Source organism: Hyperoodon ampullatus (assembly GCF_949752795.1).
Source record: "Hyperoodon ampullatus genome assembly, chromosome: 12".
Classification (NCBI taxonomy): Eukaryota; Metazoa; Chordata; class Mammalia; order Artiodactyla; family Ziphiidae; genus Hyperoodon; species Hyperoodon ampullatus.
The window spans coordinates 75,848,090-75,869,683 of record NC_136925.1 but is presented as its reverse complement, the minus strand read 5'-3'; the positions used below and the strand labels follow the sequence as shown (position 1 = coordinate 75,869,683).

The 21,594-nt window shown below is 38.3% G+C and overlaps 1 protein-coding gene across 4 annotated transcripts in view; it reads left to right on the top strand.

The window, feature by feature from the left end:
• The window catches only part of SYNE1 (spectrin repeat containing nuclear envelope protein 1), a gene marked incomplete at both ends in the record, with an annotated part of 450,185 nt that overhangs the window by 195,385 nt on the left and 233,206 nt on the right, over positions 1–21,594 (top strand). For all 4 annotated transcript variants that reach the window (XM_079716491.1, XM_079716490.1, XM_079716492.1 and 1 more), the window contains 10 exons: positions 685–890; positions 1,907–2,062; positions 5,777–6,068; positions 6,873–7,045; positions 9,339–9,648; positions 10,837–11,001; positions 15,089–15,445; positions 19,546–19,682; positions 19,908–20,085; positions 20,706–20,888. In XM_079716491.1, the coding sequence (XP_079572617.1) occupies positions 685–890; positions 1,907–2,062; positions 5,777–6,068; positions 6,873–7,045; positions 9,339–9,648; positions 10,837–11,001; positions 15,089–15,445; positions 19,546–19,682; positions 19,908–20,085; positions 20,706–20,888 (2,157 nt within the window). The remainder of the gene's footprint in view (positions 1–684; positions 891–1,906; positions 2,063–5,776; positions 6,069–6,872; positions 7,046–9,338; positions 9,649–10,836; positions 11,002–15,088; positions 15,446–19,545; positions 19,683–19,907; positions 20,086–20,705; positions 20,889–21,594) is intronic.

Here is a 21,594-nt window from a genome sequence, read left to right as displayed (position 1 = left end):
AGGGTAGGAAGAGCATTATAATACAGGAAGCGGTTTTGCAGGAGGTTTGGTGAATTCAGATGTGGAGTTGTCCCCTTTGAGTCTTGAGATGCAGTGGAATTCCACGAAGAAAAGTCTGAGTGACGATCACAAATGCCACCGTGGAGCTCAGTGGAGAGGCAGGGCTAGCACAGCAGTCCTGGGCTTCTTTTGCTCTGTTGAAGCCATGCCCATGCATATGATCTTCCAAGGAAGAGGTGCATACCAAGAAAAGAAGGGATCTGAAGACAGGGTTTTGTGCGCAGGGGGTCAGACAAGGAGGAGGGGTGGAGACAGGTATCCAGTTAAAATATGTCACACTAACCATGTGAGGAGGTGGAGCCTGGACCAGATTGGGATGGTGGGAATGGGGAGAGACTGAGAACAGACCTTGATGAGAGCATCATCCTTTCCAGCTCGATGTTGCTCGCAGTTGGTCCGCAGTGGTTCCAGTGACTGGCTGGCACCATCCTCCATTCTGAGTCTTGATTATATCCAATCATATACATCAGTCTCACTCCAGCCTTGTTAAAGGCCTCTGCCTTTGGGCTCTGTTTTTCTTCTCTTGCTCCACTTTCTCAGGTCAGAACTGTAATTATTGCTCCCATGCAGCAGGGTCTTTGAATAATAACAAATATTTTCTATTACCTTTATTTCCCGAAACAGAACCTTTTGGACTCTGTCAGTGATGGGCAGAGCAAGCTTGATGCGGTGACTCGAGAAGGGCAAACTTTGTATGCACATTTGTCTAAACAAATCGTCAGTAGCATTCAGGAACAAATTACAAAGGCTAATGAAGAGTTTCAAGCATTTCTGAAACAATGTCTTAAAGACAAACAGGCTCTTCAAGACTGTGCTTTGGAACTTGGGAGGTAGGTTGTTTTGACAAGTGTAGATTTCATCATACACAGAATATATTTTCAGGATTTAAAGACCCATTGGGAATAAACAAAAAATATTTGAGACTGTGAGTTTAAGTTATAATAAGTTTTGACCTTAAGTACATGTTCATACTAGGACGATAATTGATTGCTCAAACTCTGATGGCATCATTTGGCTTTATTTTCTATATAGAAAAAGAAAGGAATTATATTCACTAATAACTGTTAATGGCATAAATACATGTATTTTTTTGTCTGTTTGGCTTAATCAAGATGTTAGAGTTTTGATACCCAGGTTTTAGATTGCCCAAGTCCTTTCCTGTGTCTCCTTCTTCTGGGTTGGAATTATGGCAGCAAACACCTATTGTATTTCTCTGAATCAATATTCCAGTCAGGAAGCTATGTCAACAGGGGTGAATATAAAATTAGAAAGAAAAAAATTTTCTATTGCTAGGAAAAGAAAGATGTCAGTATAATCAAAATGCCTTTTTGGTTGGAGAGTAATGTGCCTGACTCTTGTCAAGGTTTCTTAGAGAATTTACGTTGTTTTCAAAACTTAAGAGCCCTAGAGCTCTTGTGCCACATTCAAATCCCCATAAGGTACAAAGACACAGAGATGACTTTCCCTTCTTCTCCCAGGGCTTCCACTGCCCCATTTATCCACTGGCCCCAATTCAAGGTCTTTGTAGTAAGACACAAACTTGAGTGCCCACTGACATGGGAATGTTATCTTGTTGGTAATTATCAGCTATAATTACCAAGGAAATCAACTCAGCAAGATAAGGTGCTTCTTTTTTTTTTTGCTTGTATCTCAAGAGAAATGTCCAGAATTTGTCATTTTGTTACTGAAATAAGGGATAATTTAATTGGCTTATTGTCGAGTTTTCTTCTCTGCTTGAAAATTCATGAGATCTTAATTGCCATAGACATTGTGACCTCAGATATTGGAATTTATTTACTATAATGAGGATATTAAAATTTCTCTAAGGTGTGTTTGTTTTCTTTAGCTTTGAAGATCAACACAGAAAACTGAATGTTTGGATCCATGAAATGTATGAAAGATTAAGTACAGAAGACTTAGGAGAGAGTAAGCAACATATTCCTGAGAAGAAAAACGAAGTCCATAAAATTGAAATGTTTCTCGGAGAACTGCTGGCTGCAAGGTAGGGTGCAGAAGTGGAATAGATTCTTTCCCTACTAACAAGTGTTTTTGTCTGGTTGGTTGGGTATTTGGGTTGGTTGTTGGCTGGTTAGTTGGTTAGTTGGTGGTGGTTATGTTTCTATCCCTGAATGTCTGGCATACAAATGATTGTGCAGTGTTTCTGTGGCAGTGTGGTGATCTGGAGAGAGCATCGGGTTGGAGGTAAGGAGCTGGTCTCCATCCCAGTGACATCTCCCTCTGCTCAACAAATTGGACAGGCCACTCATTTCCTATATTTCTTGATATTAGCTTTTAAGCATTGTGATAATAATAATAATAAAAACTATAGTTTCCTTTCAGGGGTTATTATAAGGATATAAGGTGATTATAAAGATACCCTTCATTTACAGAAATAAATGAGACCCCAATTTCCATATATTCTTCACACACATCAGCCTCCAGCACCATTTCCAATCCACCCCATCCTCGTAATATTCTTAGTAAAGCAAAAGGTGTATGGTCATGAAGTCTGGCTGTCCTAGAGTTTCGTTTTCTCCACAGCAATATTTGTCTCCTTATTGCTTGCCAACTGAGCAAATGTTTCTGACTCCTTCTCAGGCAGAGTTCTCTGGCCTATGCTTTGGATTCCACCACTTTCATGGCTTTGCTTCCTCAATTTACACTCCACCCCTGGCATTTTCAGTTGCTTCATTGGAACTCTTGCATTGGAAGATAGAACACTTTCCACTAGGGGAGGGCAGCTTGAGCCAAAACTCTAACTGTCTCACTGTCGTCTTACAGAGCAGATACACTTTGAGCCACAGAAGGCTGGTATCCAGCCTGCTTGATCAACCAAATCAGCAACCATGATCAACTGAGTAAAATATGCCTAATTCAGATCATACTCATTCCGTTTCCTCTGAATCCTCTTTTTGGTCAAGCATGCTAAGTATTCCTTGTCTTGAAAAAAACAAGCATACAAACAAGTATACAAACAGAACCCATACTGACAGTTGTTGTTGGTGTGCTAGTTTGATGACTATTATAAAATTTCCCTGGAATGTTTTGGTCCCAACGCTGTGAGCCTTTATCATGGGGTAAACGCTTTGTTGATTTTATTACTGAACTCAGGTTAGGCTTCTCATCACTCAAAAATCCAATACTGAGAGACAAGTGTTGGGTAAAAGGAAAGATGGCTTTATTGAGGAAGCTGGCAATCCTGGGGAGAAGGTGAACTCATGTCCCAAAGAATCAACTCCCCATTGCCGATCAGAGGGCAAGAGCTTTTAAAGGAAAGTTTCAAGGGTGCGCGAACAGAGACTATGTGCAAAACAGTACAGTTAGGGCCTCCCTGCTGGCTCAATAGTTGAGAGTCCACCTGCCGATGCAGGGGACACGGGTTCGTGCCCCGGTCTGGGGAGATCCCACATGCCGCGGAGCGGCTGGACCCGTGAGCCATGGCCGCTGAGCTTGCGCGTCCGGAGCCTGTGCTCCACAACGGGAGAGGCCACAACAGTGAGAGGCCCGCGTACTGCAAAAAAAAGAAAAAGAAAACAGTACAGTTAGCTTCTAGAATCATCTTGAAACTGATCATGCAGTAAGTAGTCTACTCAGTGTCATACTGATTATTTAAGCACAGTTAATTTTCAATTCCAGGGTCAGTTTGTTACAATTTCCTTGAGGCCAGTGTCTGGAATTGTGCAAGCCACATATTCAGTACTGCTCAAGATGGAGCAGCTTGTGTCATGGCTACAGTCTGGTCATCATGCAGTTAGCTTTTTCCCTCTGATGGAGGTTTTAGTATCTGCAAAACAACTCAGGAATGTGCATCAGACACTTATCTATCTTCAGGGAAGAACTAAAGATTCTGTGACTCTACTGTCCTAATCATTAACTGTTTGAGCCTGCTCTTTTGTGACTCAAGGAGGCCTGGGAGACTACAGCTTTCCTATGAACAAAGAGACAGGGGACACAGAAGGGCTTTTTTTTTACATGGGAGGGCCCCACAAGGTCCTGCTCAGTTTCAATTTTATAAACCCCAACCCAATGGTGAGTATCTCAAGGCCAGAGACCATCAGGTCTTTATCATCTTTATTTAGTATAGTGCCAGCAATAGAAAATATTTGCTGAATTAACAGAATAATAGCATTATTCTAACTATATAACTTTCTGAAAATTACACTGCACTTTATTTACTTTTTAAATCTTGACTCTTGTTTAGGTACAGTATTACATGGCCAGACCTACTTCTCTCCTCCTTTCAAACATTTGAAATGACTTTACATATTCTTCTTGAGCTATTACTCTCTGATATTCCAAGACCAGATACTAAGAGTCCTTAGGTGTATTTGCTCCCAGCTTCTTTAGAGCTGGCTCCTTCTCCGGATGATCCTAATGTGCTCTGCTGGTCTCCCAGCTTCTCCAGCTGAGTCATCTGACTTCTTTCACTTGCTTGCCACTTGTTCCCTGCAGTCCTTTGGATTTTTTTTGTCATAATATTTTCCAGTACTTTGCATATCTTGGGGGGATGTCCTGTATTTTTCAAAAGAACACCAAACTTGAGAATCATTGGATTTTTATCATCCATTAAGCAATTCTCCTCATGGTAACAAGTGATATCTGTCATCCTGAATTATTAGTTAACTCACATCTTTGCTTAAGCCACCTTCATGTCTCACCTTCATGTCTCAAGCAGATTACAAGTAAAAGAGATGTATTTTAAAGAATATGTAATGTTGTATAAGTGTTATGTATCTCACAGAGGCCCATAGGCTACTCTTTACATAGTAGGAAAAAAACAAAAAGAGGCAACGTAGGAGATGGGCTTCTTATTCTTTTTCTAGCATTCACAACAGTTTGTGTTATGTCATCTGTATTCTCCCTTCTGGTATCCCAGGCATTTCCTGATAGATGTGCTGATTGGAATTCAGACATCCATGAAACAAGATGAAGCCTACCCAGCCACATATGATCATGTTTTCCCTTGACCTAATTAACATAACCCCAAGCTGAGATGAGAAAAGTTCCCAAGATACAACAAAGGAACCCATAAGTATTCATAAGATGGCCTTTTGAAAGAAACTTTTTTTTTTGTGGCATTTTATCTCTGCCGAACATCGTGCTGGGTCCTGGGATATGAGACGAATGTAACAGCCTTGGCTTCTAGAAGGTGAAAGCCCTGTGGATTGAGACAGACAGAGTGTATGAGGTGACAGAGCAAGACAGGCAGAGGGAACCCAGAAGAGGAGTCATCATGTTGCTTCCCGGGGATGTGATAACTGCACTGAGATTTGAAGGGCCAATTAGAGAAGAAGCAGAAGAGAGCAAAAGAGTTTTCCCGAAGGAGGAGTCTCCGTGTGTCTGCAACAGAGCGGAGTGTTTGGGGAATTTCAGGGAGCTGTTTATGGTTAGAGCATTAGCTAGGAATGGAGAAAAGTTAGAGATCGGCTTGAAGAGACAGACCTGGGCCATTTCCTGAAGTGAAGCCCTAACAGTACAGTGGACTGGCATCTAGGCATAGCACAGAGTGAATCAAAGCCCCCATGTGAATTGACTGCATTCAGAGAAACCATAGGGAATGAGGTAGCCAGCCCTCTGAGGGTCCCCAGCAGCCTCACCGAAAGGCATGTCAGCTGTGAGCTCTTGTCTGGTCACTGCTCTAATGTCAACAATCAATTGTCACTCCCCTGTGCTCCAGAATGTCAGAATTAAATTTTTGTTTGTTTGTTTTCTTTAGAGAGTCTCTTGACAAGCTTTCCCAGAGAGGGCAGCTTCTCAGTGAAGAAGGCCATGGCGCTGGGAAAGAAGCCCGACTGTGCTCCCAGCTTCTCACTAACTATCAGAACTTACTCCGAAGGACCAAGGAGAAACTCCGGAGCTGCCAGATGGCCTTGCAGGAGCACGAGGCCCTGGAGGAAGCGCTGCAGAGCATGTGGTCCTGCGTGAAAGACATGCAAGACAGACTGGCCTGTGCAGAGAGCACCGTGGGGGGCAGAGACGCCTTGGAGAGACAGCTGTTACAAGTGCAGGTGCGCGGGGCACCGGCCCGACACGGCTGCCTTCGGAAGACTTTGAGTAGATTCACAAATGTTTTAGTTCGGTCCTCGTTGTTCTGTGAGCCTCCACGTGAGGATTATATAGGCCAAATGGAGAAACTGGGCAAAAAGGATTTGGAGGCATCAGTTTTCTCTTTTGTAAAGGAATATTTGTGTTCAAATAGCTTTAAAATAATTTTTGAGGGTTTTTAGTAAACATGTAGCAAACATTATGGAAAAGCTACTCTAAGCACTATGCAAGTTGGTAGGAATATAGAAACAAAAATTAGTCCTTGCTTTCTAGGAGTTCACAGTTAGTGGGAGACACCAACCTGTAAATTGTTACTTGCAGTGCAGCCTGTATGTAGGGGCCATGACTGAAGTACAAAAGAGGCTACCCACCCAGCCTGCAGTCAGCGAAGGTGACCTTGAAAAACAGAAATGAGCCAGGCAATGAAAACAGGACTGTTAAGTTTTTGACAGGTGTGTCTTCATTTTCAAAATGACTTCTTTTTTCTCTGATGCAAAATTCAGTAAAGTTCCATTCCTAGGCTAGTGGCCCAAAGTTTCCCGAGAACTTAAATCGGAGTTCATCTCTGACTCTCAGACTCCCGGACATCTAATATTTAAGTAAGGTGTTCCAGTGCAATAGGGCACAGAGTTTGACGTTGTTGTTGTTTTTTCATTTTAAGATGAGTAAGGTGTGCCCTACCTTGCTTCTCATGGGAAACAAACGTTTTTCAAAACATCAGAAGGTTTTTGTAATCCTATTGACAAGTGTTCATTCTTCCCTCATAGGATATTCTCCTGATGAAAGGTGAAGGGGAAGTTAAATTGAATATGGCCATTGGCAAAGGGGAACAGGCCTTGAGAAGTAGCAACAAGGAAGGTCAGAAGGTAATCCAGACTCAGCTACAGACGCTTAAAGATGTGTGGGCTGACATCATGAGCTCCTGCATCCGTGCTCAGAGGTACAGAGCCTATTTTTAGTGTTTCTTTGCCTGACTCAAACCCAGTGGCTTATTAAAATGATGGCGCAGTGCTGAGGGTATCCTGCAGGAGAGTTTCCAAGCATATTATTAGAGCTAGTTGTGTGCATGTCTGTCTTTGCCTAGTTGGTATTTTCTGTAACTGCAAAGGCCAGTTTTGTTTGTTTGTTTACTTGCTTACTTTGTGTGTGTGTGTGTGTGTGTGTGTGTGTGTGTGTGTGTGTAATATTTGCATCTCCCATAATACCTCTCATGGAATCGTACCTCCTTTCAAATCATCAAAGCAAGGATATGTGGTCTTTAACAACTTTAATAACTTTTTGCTTTTTAAGGGAAATTAAGTCATTGGCAACTATTAGACTTACATATAAATCTTTTTCTCAACCGAAGTAATATCACTGACACTGGGGATATGGAGATATAGGGAGAGTATTTGACCACCCCGGCGATGGGGTATCCTGGCATTTAGCATGAGGCCAAGAGAGCCAGCCTCCTGCAATGCGTGGACATCCTCACACAAACATCCTCCAGCTCTCCCAAACCCCCTGCGCTAGACGCTGATGAGAAAGTAGAGAAGATACGGATTGTTACACCAGGTGTTGTTGTTGTTGTGTTATATTTTTGAGTGGAAGACTATCTTCCTCCCTCTTCTCCAAGTATCAACAAATAATCTGGCTGGCTTGTTGGACAAATGACTTTCAAAAGTCATTCCAAAATACCAAAACCCATTCCAGGAGCCACATTCTAAAGGTTATATGTTTGATCACTGAAGAAGTGTGTGCTCAATATGATCTTAATAAATAGATGAATAAAAGATTAAAGTTCATCACAAAACAAAACAACACTGCAGTTACTCACTGCAGTGTAAACAGTGAACCATGGTTACAACTAAAATTTAGGGAATTGTACTTTGTTTTGTTTCCTTTAAATATGGAGCATAGGTGGTGACTCCCAAAGTCAGCAGGACCTGAATCTTCATCACAACTCATAATGGGCAGCAAAGAAAAAAATCAGATCCCATGATTCTGTTATTCTGTAGAGCAGACCGCTGGAGCATGAACTAAACTTCCCAATGCTTGGCAATAGGCCAGCTTCATAAAAGAGAATAGGAATACAGGTGAATATTTTCCTGATGCTAGAATAAAATGTTAAACATAAGAACAGATTCAAATCCTTGATTTCCCTCTTTCAGCAAGAAATTACATTTGGCAACTGCATTCTGAGCAGTAGCAGGGCTCAAATTATTGTGCTAAAATAATGAAACTGAACAAAGTAGGTTTTGCCCTCTAAGTGCTCAGAGGCTAGGGTAGGATACTTTCCAAAAATAAAAATGAAAAACTGACTCATTGTGTTACTGAAATGCTATGAGACTGTGGAAGAAAGCAGGGCTTGGGGTAGCTTCTGGAGAAGTGAGATTGATTTGCACTTTCTAGAAAATTCTTTGAGGAAAGAATAGGACTCTAGGGCATGTATGATGAGGTTTCTATTGATGTAAAAGGAACAATTTGAGCAAAAGGAACAATTTGGAAGTACATTCATCACAGATGTAACTCCAGGATCATAGGGTTATACGCAAGGGAGGGTGGGAGGGGTCACTGAAAGTGAGTTTTGAATAGTTTATAAAGCTAAATGTTGGAGGTGTTTTAAAAATGCCAGTCTGGAGAGCCTTTTACTTGACTATCTGGAGAGCTATTTACTTGACTCTTACTTACGTGACTTTAGTGACTAAATTTCTTATATTATTAATGCACTGAACCTTCATTCCTTCACACATTCAACACAGGAGCCCTAAACATTGTGCATTATATCCTTAAGTGAAAACTCAATCTAATTATATTATTTACCCAGAAAGAATACCTTACATTTTTAACTCCTGTCACTACATAATCATCTGACTTTAATAAGATAAACTGAGTCCAAGAAAATAAAGAATTGATGTATATTAAATAAAATTTAACTGATGCCCCACAGCTGATGTTTTATCAATGTAACACACATATGTGTCTGTTCATTTAGACAATTAGCATTTGGAAGACAAATCCCCAGATGCATATGTGACTACAACATCTTCAAGTTTGACATAGATTTATTTTCATTTGAAGAAACTGTGTTGTGGGTCAGAGGAGTAATTTTTCTCCCTGCTCTTAAAAGCAGTGTTTTCATCACTTAAATAGCATTCAGTAAAACAGCTTACAATGCTGCAATGCCCTCGTGATTGGTTTTTAGTAGAGATGTTAAGATAACTTATTTTTATAACATGTGACATTAATTCTAGCACTTTAGAGTCTGTGATTAGCCAATGGAATGACTATCTAGAGAGGAAAAACCAGTTGGAGCAGTGGATGGAATCAGTGGATCAAAAGGTAGAACATCCCTTGCAACTGCAGCCTGGTCTGAAAGAGAAGTTTTCCCTTCTGGACCACTTTCAGTCCATCGTATCTGAGGCGGAAGATCAGGCCGGAGTTCTGCAGCGACTCACTGCCAAGGCCAGGGAGCTCTACCAGAAGACTGAGGATGAGTCTTTCAAGGAAACGGCTCAAGAGGAACTGAAAACACAGTTTAATGATATAATGACCATTTCCAAGGTTAGTGCTTTATAGTGAAGAAAAAAACTTCAAGGTTCAGGTAAAGAATACACTATGGGTTGAATTATAGGAGAACTGGCTGCTCTGAAACTATGTGTACCTTTAGTGAACAGGGTTACATAAAGGGTCATTTCTCAGCAATGAATGCTCATGAATTTTTCTCTTTCTGCAATTTTGGGATGATTTTTTATTCTTTGGTTTTTCATCTCTCTCCACTTAGAATGTTAATCAACCCATTTCTTTTCTTTGTAAGATTGCCTGAGACTCAATTGTCAGTGTTTAGAATTCTTTTTCTTTTGCTGCCACTTACATCTGCTGTATTAAAGCAAGTCTAGTTACCTCCCAGATTTCAATCATGTACCAAGTATTTTGTTTATTTCTCATTTTAGTAAAAATTGCATTTTCCTGTTCTCTAAGAAATAGACTCCTTCATGTAATATCAAGGTTTTCTCTCAGTTCTATCTCTGAATCATTACTTTCTTCCATGAGTTTTCTTTTGTATATTTGTGAGAATGTTAAAGGAAATAAGGGAGAAGTTCCCCCCCCCACTCTTGGTTTTCCTTTTGGGAACTATCTTTGTGTTATTAATACTACAATTTTTAACATATGTGTTAGTTTATCTTAATTTTTATTTTCATAGTGAATAAGAGCTATGACTTTTGAGTCAAAAAGACCTACATTTGAAATCTGGCTTTGACCCTCTTTTGGATATATGACTTTGGGCGTGTTACTTAACCTCTGTAATCTCTGGAGGTCCCTTCCTATAATATAGTGTTAATAATAGTATCTACATCATATGGCTGTTGTGAGGATTAAATGTGCAAATGCATTTAAAGTGCTGAGCAGAATACTGTACACAAAGGCAACACAAATAATTGCCTGAATAACAAAAATAGTTATAATAATAATAATTAAGTGGATTATTAGTGAGGGATGTTAGTCAACATTCATTAAGCACAGATTTTTATTCTAAGCTAAACTAAAAGAATACCTAAAGGAAGGCGGTTGTTTCTTCAATGTCTTTCAGTCTAATTAAAATTTGATCTTTTCATATAAAGATATTAAACATAGAGAAAATTCAGGAATAAGAAAGAAATCTTCTCAGATGATTAAGAGACCTGTTACCTTGTCTGATTTCAGATTCTCAATAATTACTATCGTTAAAGTACTCTTTTCTTTGTCTACTAGGAGAAAATGAGGAAAGTAGAAGAGATTGTGAAAGATCATCTCATGTATTTAGATGCAGTCCAGGAATTCACTGATTGGCTGCATTCAGCAAAGGAAGACCTTCATCGGTGGTCAGATATGTCTGGAGATTCATCAGCCACCCAGAAAAAATTATCTAAAATTAAGGTCAGAAAATGGACAGATTTTTATTACTTCATTCTTTCATCGGTTCTTGAGTATCACACACCTGTGATAAAGATTCTGTAGATAACATTTTTTATTTAAAATGTTTTCTTCCTATTTTCCATTTGTTGGTATTTATTACCTTGCCCTTAAGCAAGAGAAAAAAGGGAATTTAAAACACTTTACACTTGTGAGGAAAATAGAACATTGTCTTTAGATGCTTCTGTATGCAAATGTGCTGATTGCTATAGCATCAAAGCCTAAGAAATATGCACCAGACTAGTGGGCTGACAAAACCAGATACTATTTTCTAGCACAGTGGAAGAAAAGTTTATGAAGTAAGTTGGTTAAACGCATTTGAATAATAACTGGGAAATGCCATTCACTTGTTTTATTCTGCCTTCCTAGCCAATAGCACAACAACATAATGGAAGACAGTACTTTAAAGGGCATTAAAACTATCACCTAGTTACTGCTTATAAGGGCAACTTAAAAAACCGAAATTCATATATATGAGGGAATTGGAGCAAGTATATTTCTAGTTACTTGAATATTAAATTGCAATAATTTCCCCTCTGTGGAAATAATAGATTTTATTCTGAAAACTAGGCAGTGATGAAATCCTCAGTTGTTTAGTTATAGATGAGGAAATGCTGGAATACGTAGTATAATTGTGATCAGGAATGTGATAGCTGGAAATCAGAACATAAAAATAATAGTTGATGATAACAATAATAACTATATTTTGAGGATTTACTTTTAAATGTTTGGAGAGTATTATCTTATTTAAATCTTACAATGACCACATAGGTTTTAAATGAGATAATCACATAAAGCCGCTTCTTAAATTACCTGTGTGATTCCCTAGAATACTTTAATTTATTCCTCACTAATATTTTGATTTATCCATCCATTCATTCATCCATCCATCCATCCATTTATTCAGCCAGGGTTGTGCAGTCCTCAAGGCACCTGCAGTGTAGGAGGGAATGATGATGCACAAACTGATGTTTACAAAATAATACCTCAAATGTAATGATAGCTCACAAGACTTTTCAAGTTCAAGCTCTAGAATCAGACCCTGATGCTGCATCTTGTCTCTGCTGCTTTTCTAGCTGTGTCTTTGGGCAAGCCACTTGATGTCCTTAAGCCTCTTTCTTAGTTGGCAAAATAATAATAACAGTGGTACCTGCTTCACAGAGTAGTTCTGAGGACTAAATTAGATCATGCGCATAAAGCATTTAGCAACATAGAACACGATAAGAAAAGTGGATTTCATAAATGAGTGATTTAATTGGCTATGGAGTGGCAATGTGAGAAAAGTCAAAGGTGATGGTCAGGACTTTACTTAGAGTCAGCAGAGTTGTCTCCACCTGAGGAAAACAAGTTCATGCAGAGGAGATGGTTTACAGAGGAGATGGCTTACAGAGGAAGGATGAGGTGTTCAGTGTGAACAGGTGGATTTGAACTGCCAGCTGGTGATGTCCGGGAGGTAGTTGAATGTTCAAGTCTGAATTTTAGATTAGGAAGCTGGATTGAAGACACAAGTTGGAATGATCAGCACATAGTCTGTAGTTGAAGCCACCAGAGTGAATGAAACCAAGACCTACTTATAAAGCAAACAGAATGATGCGCACAGGACCAAAATCCAGGCATTATCAATATTTAAGGGGCCTCAGAGGAGAATTTGAAAGGGAGAGGGAGAAAAGAGAGGAGAAATAATCATGAGAGGGGAAAGGATAGTGTGGTGCCACCAGGGCCCCTGGTGGAGGAGGTGGTCACCATCACAGAAACATCAAGAAGTGGCCATTAAGAGGAGGACTAATGACAGGACTTCCCTGGTGGTCCAGTGGTTAAGACTCCATGCTTCCACTTCAGGGGGCGTGGGTTCGATCCCTGGTTGAGGAACTAAGATCCCACATGCCACGCTGCCAAAAAAATTTAAAAATAAAACATAAATAAAATTAAATTAAAATAAAAGAGGAGGACTAACGAATGCCCCCTGAACTGGGCAGTTAGGCTGCTTGGCTACCACCAAGAGCCATTTCCACAGTCAGGTCAGGAGAGAAACTGGATGACATGGATTGGGGAGTGAAGAGTAGCGTAGAAAACCAGATAGCAAGGATGAACTCATGTTCTGAGATGTCGATATAAGAAAAGCAAGGAAATTCTTTTACAAAGGCTGCTTTCTGGGTTGCCAGATGCTCTTTTTCTGAAATGCTTTTATACAATATTTCAAAAAATATAGGAAATGTGGGAGGAGCTGGCAGGAAGAAATTGGGGTTTGGGAAGGAGAATGTACAGCCTGATGGAGGTTGTCTATCAAAGTCCAGGTCAGGCCTGAGTGTAGGCTGGTGTGTGTGTGAGGAGGGACCTTGGAGAAGGTCAGGTAGCACCTCCTCTGTCCTTCAGTGTCAACCCTCCTCACCCCCAGCAGTAACCAAGAACAGGCAACTTCAAAGCCAAACGTGTGTGTGTATGAGGGTGTGTTATGTGCATATAATATGCTTTTACAGTTCAAATACAAGATGGGGAAATACATGAAAAAGTCATTTCAGACCACTTTTAAATGATGATATCCTTCTTCAAAATCTGGATGAGTGGAATTAGTGATTGCAAATATTGAAGTATCCCAAGGTCATGCAAAGAAAACTGGGATAATGCCTTAGAGAGTATTTTGGGAAACTGATTTTTCATAGTAGATACCCTCCGAACTCACAGAGAAAATTCGAAATCACTCACAGAGGAAAATTATAAGTATTTAAATCCAATAGTTATACCTAGCTCTTTTCAAAAAGTTATTTTCTTCATCAAATCACTACTTACCACATGCATTGATAAACAAAAAAGACTTTTAGCGTCCTACTGCCGAGAAAAGGGTGATGAATGTGTATATAAATGCTAAATGTGTATAAGGATTTCATAAGATTGTACTTTGGACTACTATATAAATACTTTCAAATGATCTATACTAAAATGTGGCTCTCGTATATACTTGTGAGAAGTTATATCTATTTCAAGCTAATCTAATGAAATGTGAACTATATTATATAGATTAGCTAAGATATAGTTGTGTTTAACATAATTTGTTAAACATGCTTCATACTTAATACCCCTATTTTTCCTATACTTGTTAATTTGTAATTGATTTTCTTCTGGAAGTTTTTTTTTTTCCCTAATAATCATCTTTTCCTTCTATTTAATCCAGGAGCAAAGTCATAATTTTGTATTAATACTAACAAAATCCTGGCTTTGGCAATAAATATGTAAATATATAAACATCCGCATAGATTCTGTAAAAGAATCTATTCTCAGAAAGAAATGCCACTATTTTACCTAATCAACAATTCATATTTTAATTTTATCTTGTTATCTTTTAGAGTATTTGTGTGCTTTAAGCCTAAAAGTTACAGTTAAACTGTTAAATTTCTAGTGAGGTTTTTAAAAGTAAAAATAATAGTAATTAATGAATGCTGTCTAAAGGTTACTTTGAACTTTTGATTAAGTATGTCTGTGAATTATTTATTTTAGTTACTATAAAAATGTTTACTTAACGTACTGAAGTATTTGAAATCGAGTAGGGCTTATTCTTTTTTTGTGATGGGTTAGCTTGATTCCTAGTGGAACGGAAGTGTGGTTTAAGCCACCATCTCGGGGAAGAAAATGGAAATGGGGTAGAGACATGAGCAGAGCACAGTTCTCCTGCAATCCTTGTTCACTTGTCTTGACGTCAACTTAGGGGAAAAATAGGATTCACACATTTACAGGAGCAATACACCACAGGAGAATATTTAAATCACTAACAAAATACTTTCACATATTCAAACAATGCCTGATTTCAGGGTCCCTCTTTAGTCTGTTTCAGGATGTTGTGGCTTCCTCAACTCATTTGGCCACAAACCTGGGCACTCACAATGATAATTCTCTGCTATTATGACTTAGGAGAAGGGGGATGAATTGATGCCGGTTCCTTGTAGTGCACTTGCTAAAACTTCCTAGCAGGACAGGGTCCCCCTCTGTACACATTTGGAAACTTGCAGCCCAAGTGACTCAGAGCCTTCTCGGTTGCCGTGGTGATATTCCATTACAGGAGCTGTTGGATTCCAGAGAGATTGGTGCAAGCCGCCTAAGCAGAGTCGAGTGGCTGGCCCCTGCAGTGAAACAGAACACAACTGCCAGTGGCTGTGAGCTCTTGGACACGGAGATGCAGGCCCTGCGTGCGGACTGGAAGCAGTGGGAAGACAGCGTTTTCCAAACTCAGACTAGCTTGGAGAACCTGGTTAGCCAAATGGCCCTTTCGGAGCAGGAGTTCTCAGGCCAAGTGGCTCAGCTGGAGGAGGCCCTGGGACAGTTCGGTGCCCTCCTGACAAGCTGGGCTCAGCAGTTAGCCCTCCTGGAAGGCAGGAACACAGATCAGGAGCTGGTGGAATGCTGGCAGAAGGGCCGGGTAAGTTGGCTTCCTGTTTTCTGCTTGTGGTTCTGCTCAAATGTTTGTTTGCCGCTCCTTGTTGCTAAAAAATCCTTGCTAACTAAGAACATGCAACATTCAGACTTGGAAAAATAAGTGTTTACCTAACTAAATTTGTGAAGCTGATCTGTTTCCTTTTCTCGTAAATCAAACCATTGTAAAAATACAGACATAAGGGAGAGGGAGTTTTTAGCTACCGTAAGAAGCATTTACTGTAAGTGGAAATATTTTACTTTCCTTCGTATGGTGTAAGAGTTTGTAATATTGTGTTCAGCCATTCAGTCTGAAAAAAATGGCCTGTGGGCACAGGCATAAATAGACCGAGAGTCATAGCTGTTTTCCTGCCAGGGAATTATCTCTAACAATTAAATGATTGAATTTATAGCTTTGAAAGAAACGTTTGGTAATCTCCTAAAGTACAACTCATAGTTTTCCCCCATTAGCTCTCCTGTGTGTGGATTTGACAGCTGTGCTTGAATTAACCCATTAACAGAACTCCTAGCCATAGCTCACCAGTTGCCTTGTGGACTTTTTCTGTTTTAAACTAATTGCTGCTCTTTCAGAATGTGAGGAAGGGAAACATAAAAGGAAAAGTGAAGAATGGGCAGAAGCCTGAAGTCTTCTTTCTTTTACTGTTAAATAGTATCACGGAAAGCCTTTCGATATCTGCAGTTTTATAGTGCTCTGAATCATGGATGTCCTTAAAAGGAAGTTTAGTATAAACTTCTCTGTTTCTATTTATGTTATAATCTTTTCAAAATAGCTTCAGCCAGTATTGTAGTAAGTCATGTAGTATTTCCAACATTGTCTTGTTTTAAATCAAGTATTTAAACTATAGCACACCACAAAATAAAACTTTATAATCATCTCTTTATACTAATTTATTTTTAATGTTTCTAGGTTTTTTGTTTGTTTCTTTGTTTTTTTTTTTTTTTCTGATGCCTTTCCTATGCTTTAGGTTTAAGCCCTAGAATAAAGCACAGAAAGCAGTTCTGTAAAACAGGGACAAGGAAGTTGGGAATTGTCCCATGTGGTCAGTATTATTCACTCTGATATCAAAAAAATCATTTATAATGTTTTTAGTTCTTTTTTGCTTCCCTCCCTTTCTCTTCCATACTAGAATGAAATTTTTAGAAAAGAAAGATTTGGTTGTGTTTAGATTACATTACTACTCTACCATGTTTTCATTGATACTATTAGTGAAAATAATAGGTGAATCCTATAAAAAATGCACAGGATAATGCAAAAGTGAATATGGACTTTTAATTGTACTAGTAATTCAAAGCTGACAGCCCTCTGCTTAAATCTACTTCCAGATTTGGCTCCAAAGTTCATACTTTTGATGACAGTACTACATTGCCTCCCAATATTCAGATTTTCTTTTCTTTCTAATAATGCTATTTTGGAGATAACATTATGCTGTACATCTTAAACTTATACAGTGCTGTGTGTCAATTATATCTCAATAAAATGGGGAGAAAAAATAAATGAAAAATAAAAAATAAAAACGGAGATAATAAATGTTCTTACCAGAAAAAAAGAAATGGTAATTATGTGATGGGATGGAAGTGTGAGCTAATGCTCTGGTGGCAATCATGTTTCAATATATACATGTATCACATCAACACATTATACACCTTAAATTTATCTACAATGTTGTATGTCAATTATATTTCAATAAAGCTAGGAAGACATTTTAATTAAAAAAAAGAGAGATAATACTTCCATTACTATGAATACATAGGAAAAGTTTTACAAAATAATGGATTTACCAGGGTTCTTTGGCATTGTTTTGCTGTAAGGGAGGGTTTGTCATTGTTGAAAATCATAATAATAGTCACAAGCCTTCACAAGTGTTTACTTTCTCTTCTGCAATTAAGTGATGAGACTCAAGAAATCCTTTAAAAAACAAAAATGGACCATCATCTATAAACTATATTAAATCATGTTGCAAAATATCTTGTTCACTCTGTTTGCAAAACTCATATTTTTTAATATCCACTAGGTTATTAGTGTTAGAAATTTAGCAATTTTATTAACCGGTATAACCTTAAGGAAAAAAAATGCATTCTAGGACTTAACTGAAACAGAAGTATATGAGCTGATATTTATAAAATGAAAGACTCTGCTACAATGCTTTAATCTATGATGAAGTTTAGAAAAAATGTTTAGTATAAAGATTTGGTCAAAAGCTTTTCACTTTTCATATCATCTAATTTATAAATGACCACTTTGAATCTCTGGTTCCTTTTACTTTTTGGTATATGGTAAATTTCTTTAACTGTTATAATGTTCTTCCTTAAATAAATGGTTCAGTGTGGTGTAAAATAGTAGTTAGTATTCTAGTGTTTGGAGTTTTGGAGAGAAACTTTCTAGTTACTATTTGTGAATTTTATAAATAAAAATATTTTAGACTCCTCTATGGCCCAGCCACTAAGCTAAGTAACGGATTTTAAAACCAAGAACAGCATCCCTCCTCTCAGAGTCACAGTGTAGGTGGAAAGGCCAACAAACTCAAGACCATTGGGGACTGTGGATTGCGATGAGTGCCAACAAAGTGTTGTGCGTCCTCGAAATAAGCCCCTAAGAGGTGGGACAGAGGGCAGAGAATCCTTAGAAGAGCTGTGATTTGAGCTGAGCCTTGAGGTGTGATTACATATCGACCAGATGCGTGAGGTAGAGGAACAGCATCAAGATCCAAAATTACTGAGGAATGAGAAAACACAGAAGAGACAACTAGAGAACAGGATTCACATTAAGAGAACACTGTGCCATTCTAGAGAGTAAATGGGGTCTATGAGAGTTGAGAAGCAGAAGAAAAGAGGTAACTGAACTGATTAAAAGAGTTGAGACATAGAATAGACTAGCCCTCGTTTCTCTTGTATGGAGTGAGAAGGGAAATGGGCAAGGCCAAGATGATGCTTAGTTTTCTGATTCAGATCAGTGGGAGAACAGTGGTGCCATTTTCCAGGATGAGGGATACCACACAGACCTACTTTGTTGAGAGGCATGGTTTTCCTACAAATCTAGGCCAGGTCTTGATAAATATCTCTGAGAGTAATAATAGTAACAGCAACAGCTATCTGAGTAGTTACTCAACTTCTTGCCCCACCTCCTTAAATTTTTTTTTTTTTTTTACCTTGGCGATACTATTATCCACATAGTCCCACTTAAATAACCTGCTGTCTTTACTAATTAGGCACCTGGTGTGCCAGGTATTGTGCTAAGTATTTGACACTGGTGATCTCATTTGCTTCTTGTGACAAGCTATAAGAAGAAAGCTCTGATTGCAAAACACCTTGTGTAACTCAGTAGACCATGGCCTTGATTTCAGAGGTGCACTTGTCAAATCTCAACACTTTATTTTGGATTAAGTATTCACAGTACTGTGATTATTCACGTCTCTCTCTCTCATTTGTTAAACTGTGAGCTCTTCAAGTACAAAAATTATACCATTTTGGGAGTGCCAGAATCCAGCAAAATGACTGGCACATGCCAGACATTTAGCAAATATTTGATGACTGTATGAATGAAACTATGAAATGAATAAATTGCTAGTTAAATTAGACCTCTGGAATGTAAGAAATTCTTAATATGAAAGTTAACCATACAAACTACATAAAACCAGTTGCCTTATGTATTTTTTAATCCCAAATAAGTATTGCTTTGCTTTGAAATGATTTCTCTTCACCTTCACCTCACACCAACAATATTCATACACATCTTCCAATGGCCTAGGCAGACTGGGGTTTTTTGCTTTTTTTTTTTAAACAATTTAGGCTATTTTTGCTTTTCTTTTTCTTGTCCCACTTTAAGTTACTTGACCACTTGATCAGTTGACTACCCAGTAACACTGGATGCTCAAGTGACTATCCATGCCTTGAAAAGGATGCAGATTAACCAAGTGCTATTATATGCCTTGGGGAGTCCTGAAAATAGGTCTCATTTCTTTACTGAATCTACTGTGTTGGTTTTTCCCTCACTAATAATTTATTATGTGATTTATGCATGTATACTATGAGGATGTGGAAATTACCCAGTTTAAATGCTTGTTCCTCTGTCTTGTTATTTCCTAATAGGAGATACTGGATGCTCTACATAAAGCAGAGCCTCAGACAGAGGATCTCAAGTCTCAGCTGAATGAACTTTGTCGTTTTTCCAGAGACCTGAGTACATACAGCAGAAAAGTTTCTGGCTTGATTAAAGAATATAATTGGTGAGCGTGAACCTTACTGGTATTCAAAATATTTTCACACAAATAAGAAGCCAGAGGTTTGTTTATTTTAAGTTGTGAGTTCAGTAATAATATAAATTAATTAATCTTAAATACATTACCAAATGGTGTGAGGGCATACTCAGGACTGTTGACTCTGTTGAACATTATTTTAATCTACTTTATCATTTTTTTCCTCCCATTAAATGTTTCAAATCATGGTTTTAGTCTTTGTTTGCAAGCATCCAAGGGCTGTCAGAATAAAGAACAGATTTTACAGCAGAGATTTCGAAGAGCCTTCAAGGATTTCCAGCAGTGGTTGGTTCATGCAAAGATCACTACAGCTAAATGTTTTGATATACCTCAAAATATTAGTGAAGTTTCAGCAAGTCTTCAGAAAATACAGGTAAGAGTGTGATCAATTAATTCCAATAATGGTGATGGGAATTCCCTGGCTGTCCAGTGGTTAGGACTCCGCGCTTCCATTGGAGGGGGCACAGGTTCAATCCCTGGTCGGGGAGCTAAGATTCCACAAGCCTTGCAGACAAAAAAAACCTATCCAATAATGGTGCTTAAGTGGTTTAAAAATGTGCCTCTAGATCTTTATAAGCATATTAAAGTTTGGCTTTAATTTCAGCTAAATCCCTGCTTGAAACAATTGATGTGTATGTGAAAATAAACTAGTCCATTGATCTAAATGCGTGCTATTTTTATATATTAATAGGGATTTAGGAAATAATAAAAGCTCTCTGTATGTGACAAGCACCGTGCCTGAGCACTCTAGGCAGATTTTCTCAGTAATTTTCACAATAACCATATCAGTTACATAAGATTATTATTAGATGTTATACATACATAATACAATAATACATAAAGTATTATTGTACAAATAGGGTAAGAGAACCTTAGTCATTTAATATATACAATAAAAATTGTTTCTTTTCTTTGATTATATTGAGAAATAAGTAGTAAATTCAATGGATAAAGCATTTTATTATGCCTAATCTCTTACCCTTCTCTTTATAGGAATTTTTGTCAGAAAGTGAAAATGGACAGCACAAGCTAAACGTGATGCTTTCTAAAGGAGAATTTTTGAGTACTCTATTGACCAAAGAGAAAGCTAGTGGCATCCAGGCTAAAATTGCAACTGCAAAAGAAGATTGGAAAAATTTTCATTCAAATCTCCACCAAAAAGAATCTGCCCTAGAGGTATATTATAGCCAACCACGTGGATATGTTCTGTGCTGTTTGTTGCTGTTGCTGTCATTGTAGTTACAATACAGTGTATTGTATTCAATACCTCCAAATACCCTTGTTAATTATTTTGGTCATCCCTCTCTGAATATTAATAGATAACTGGATGACTCTAAGAAACAGCTCAGTGTTGAAGTGTGAACCTCACTGAGGAATTTGATAGCTTCTTGCACGGTAGGGGCAGTTATCACAGGCTTGCCCATGCACCATCCCACCAGGAACAACTGATTTTACTTTTAGGCAATATCACTTAATTTTTCATTTGAAATCCCTCAATTTAAGAAGTTGTCCTAAGAGAATTGAACAGAAATATCCACGTAAGGCAATGCTATGGCTGAGATGGTATAACTAATGCACATATCAGGTAGTAGGTTTTTGGAGCTCAGTATGCAAAGAGACAATGATTATTTTATTTTATCCAGAGACAGCATAAATTGAATTTACTATAATCATAACATAATTTCTGCCACAGTGCAATTATATTGTTCTTGTGATCATCTGTTTTGTGTGCCAACTCTTCTCTGAGAGTAAAATTGTGAGGCACGGAGAGTATTCTTTTCCCTTTTAAAACAACACTTCCTAGCAGAATAGAGCCTTAATTTAATTATGGCCATAATTAATGCAGGATGGAAATAACAATAAAAGAGAATTAATATCTGGA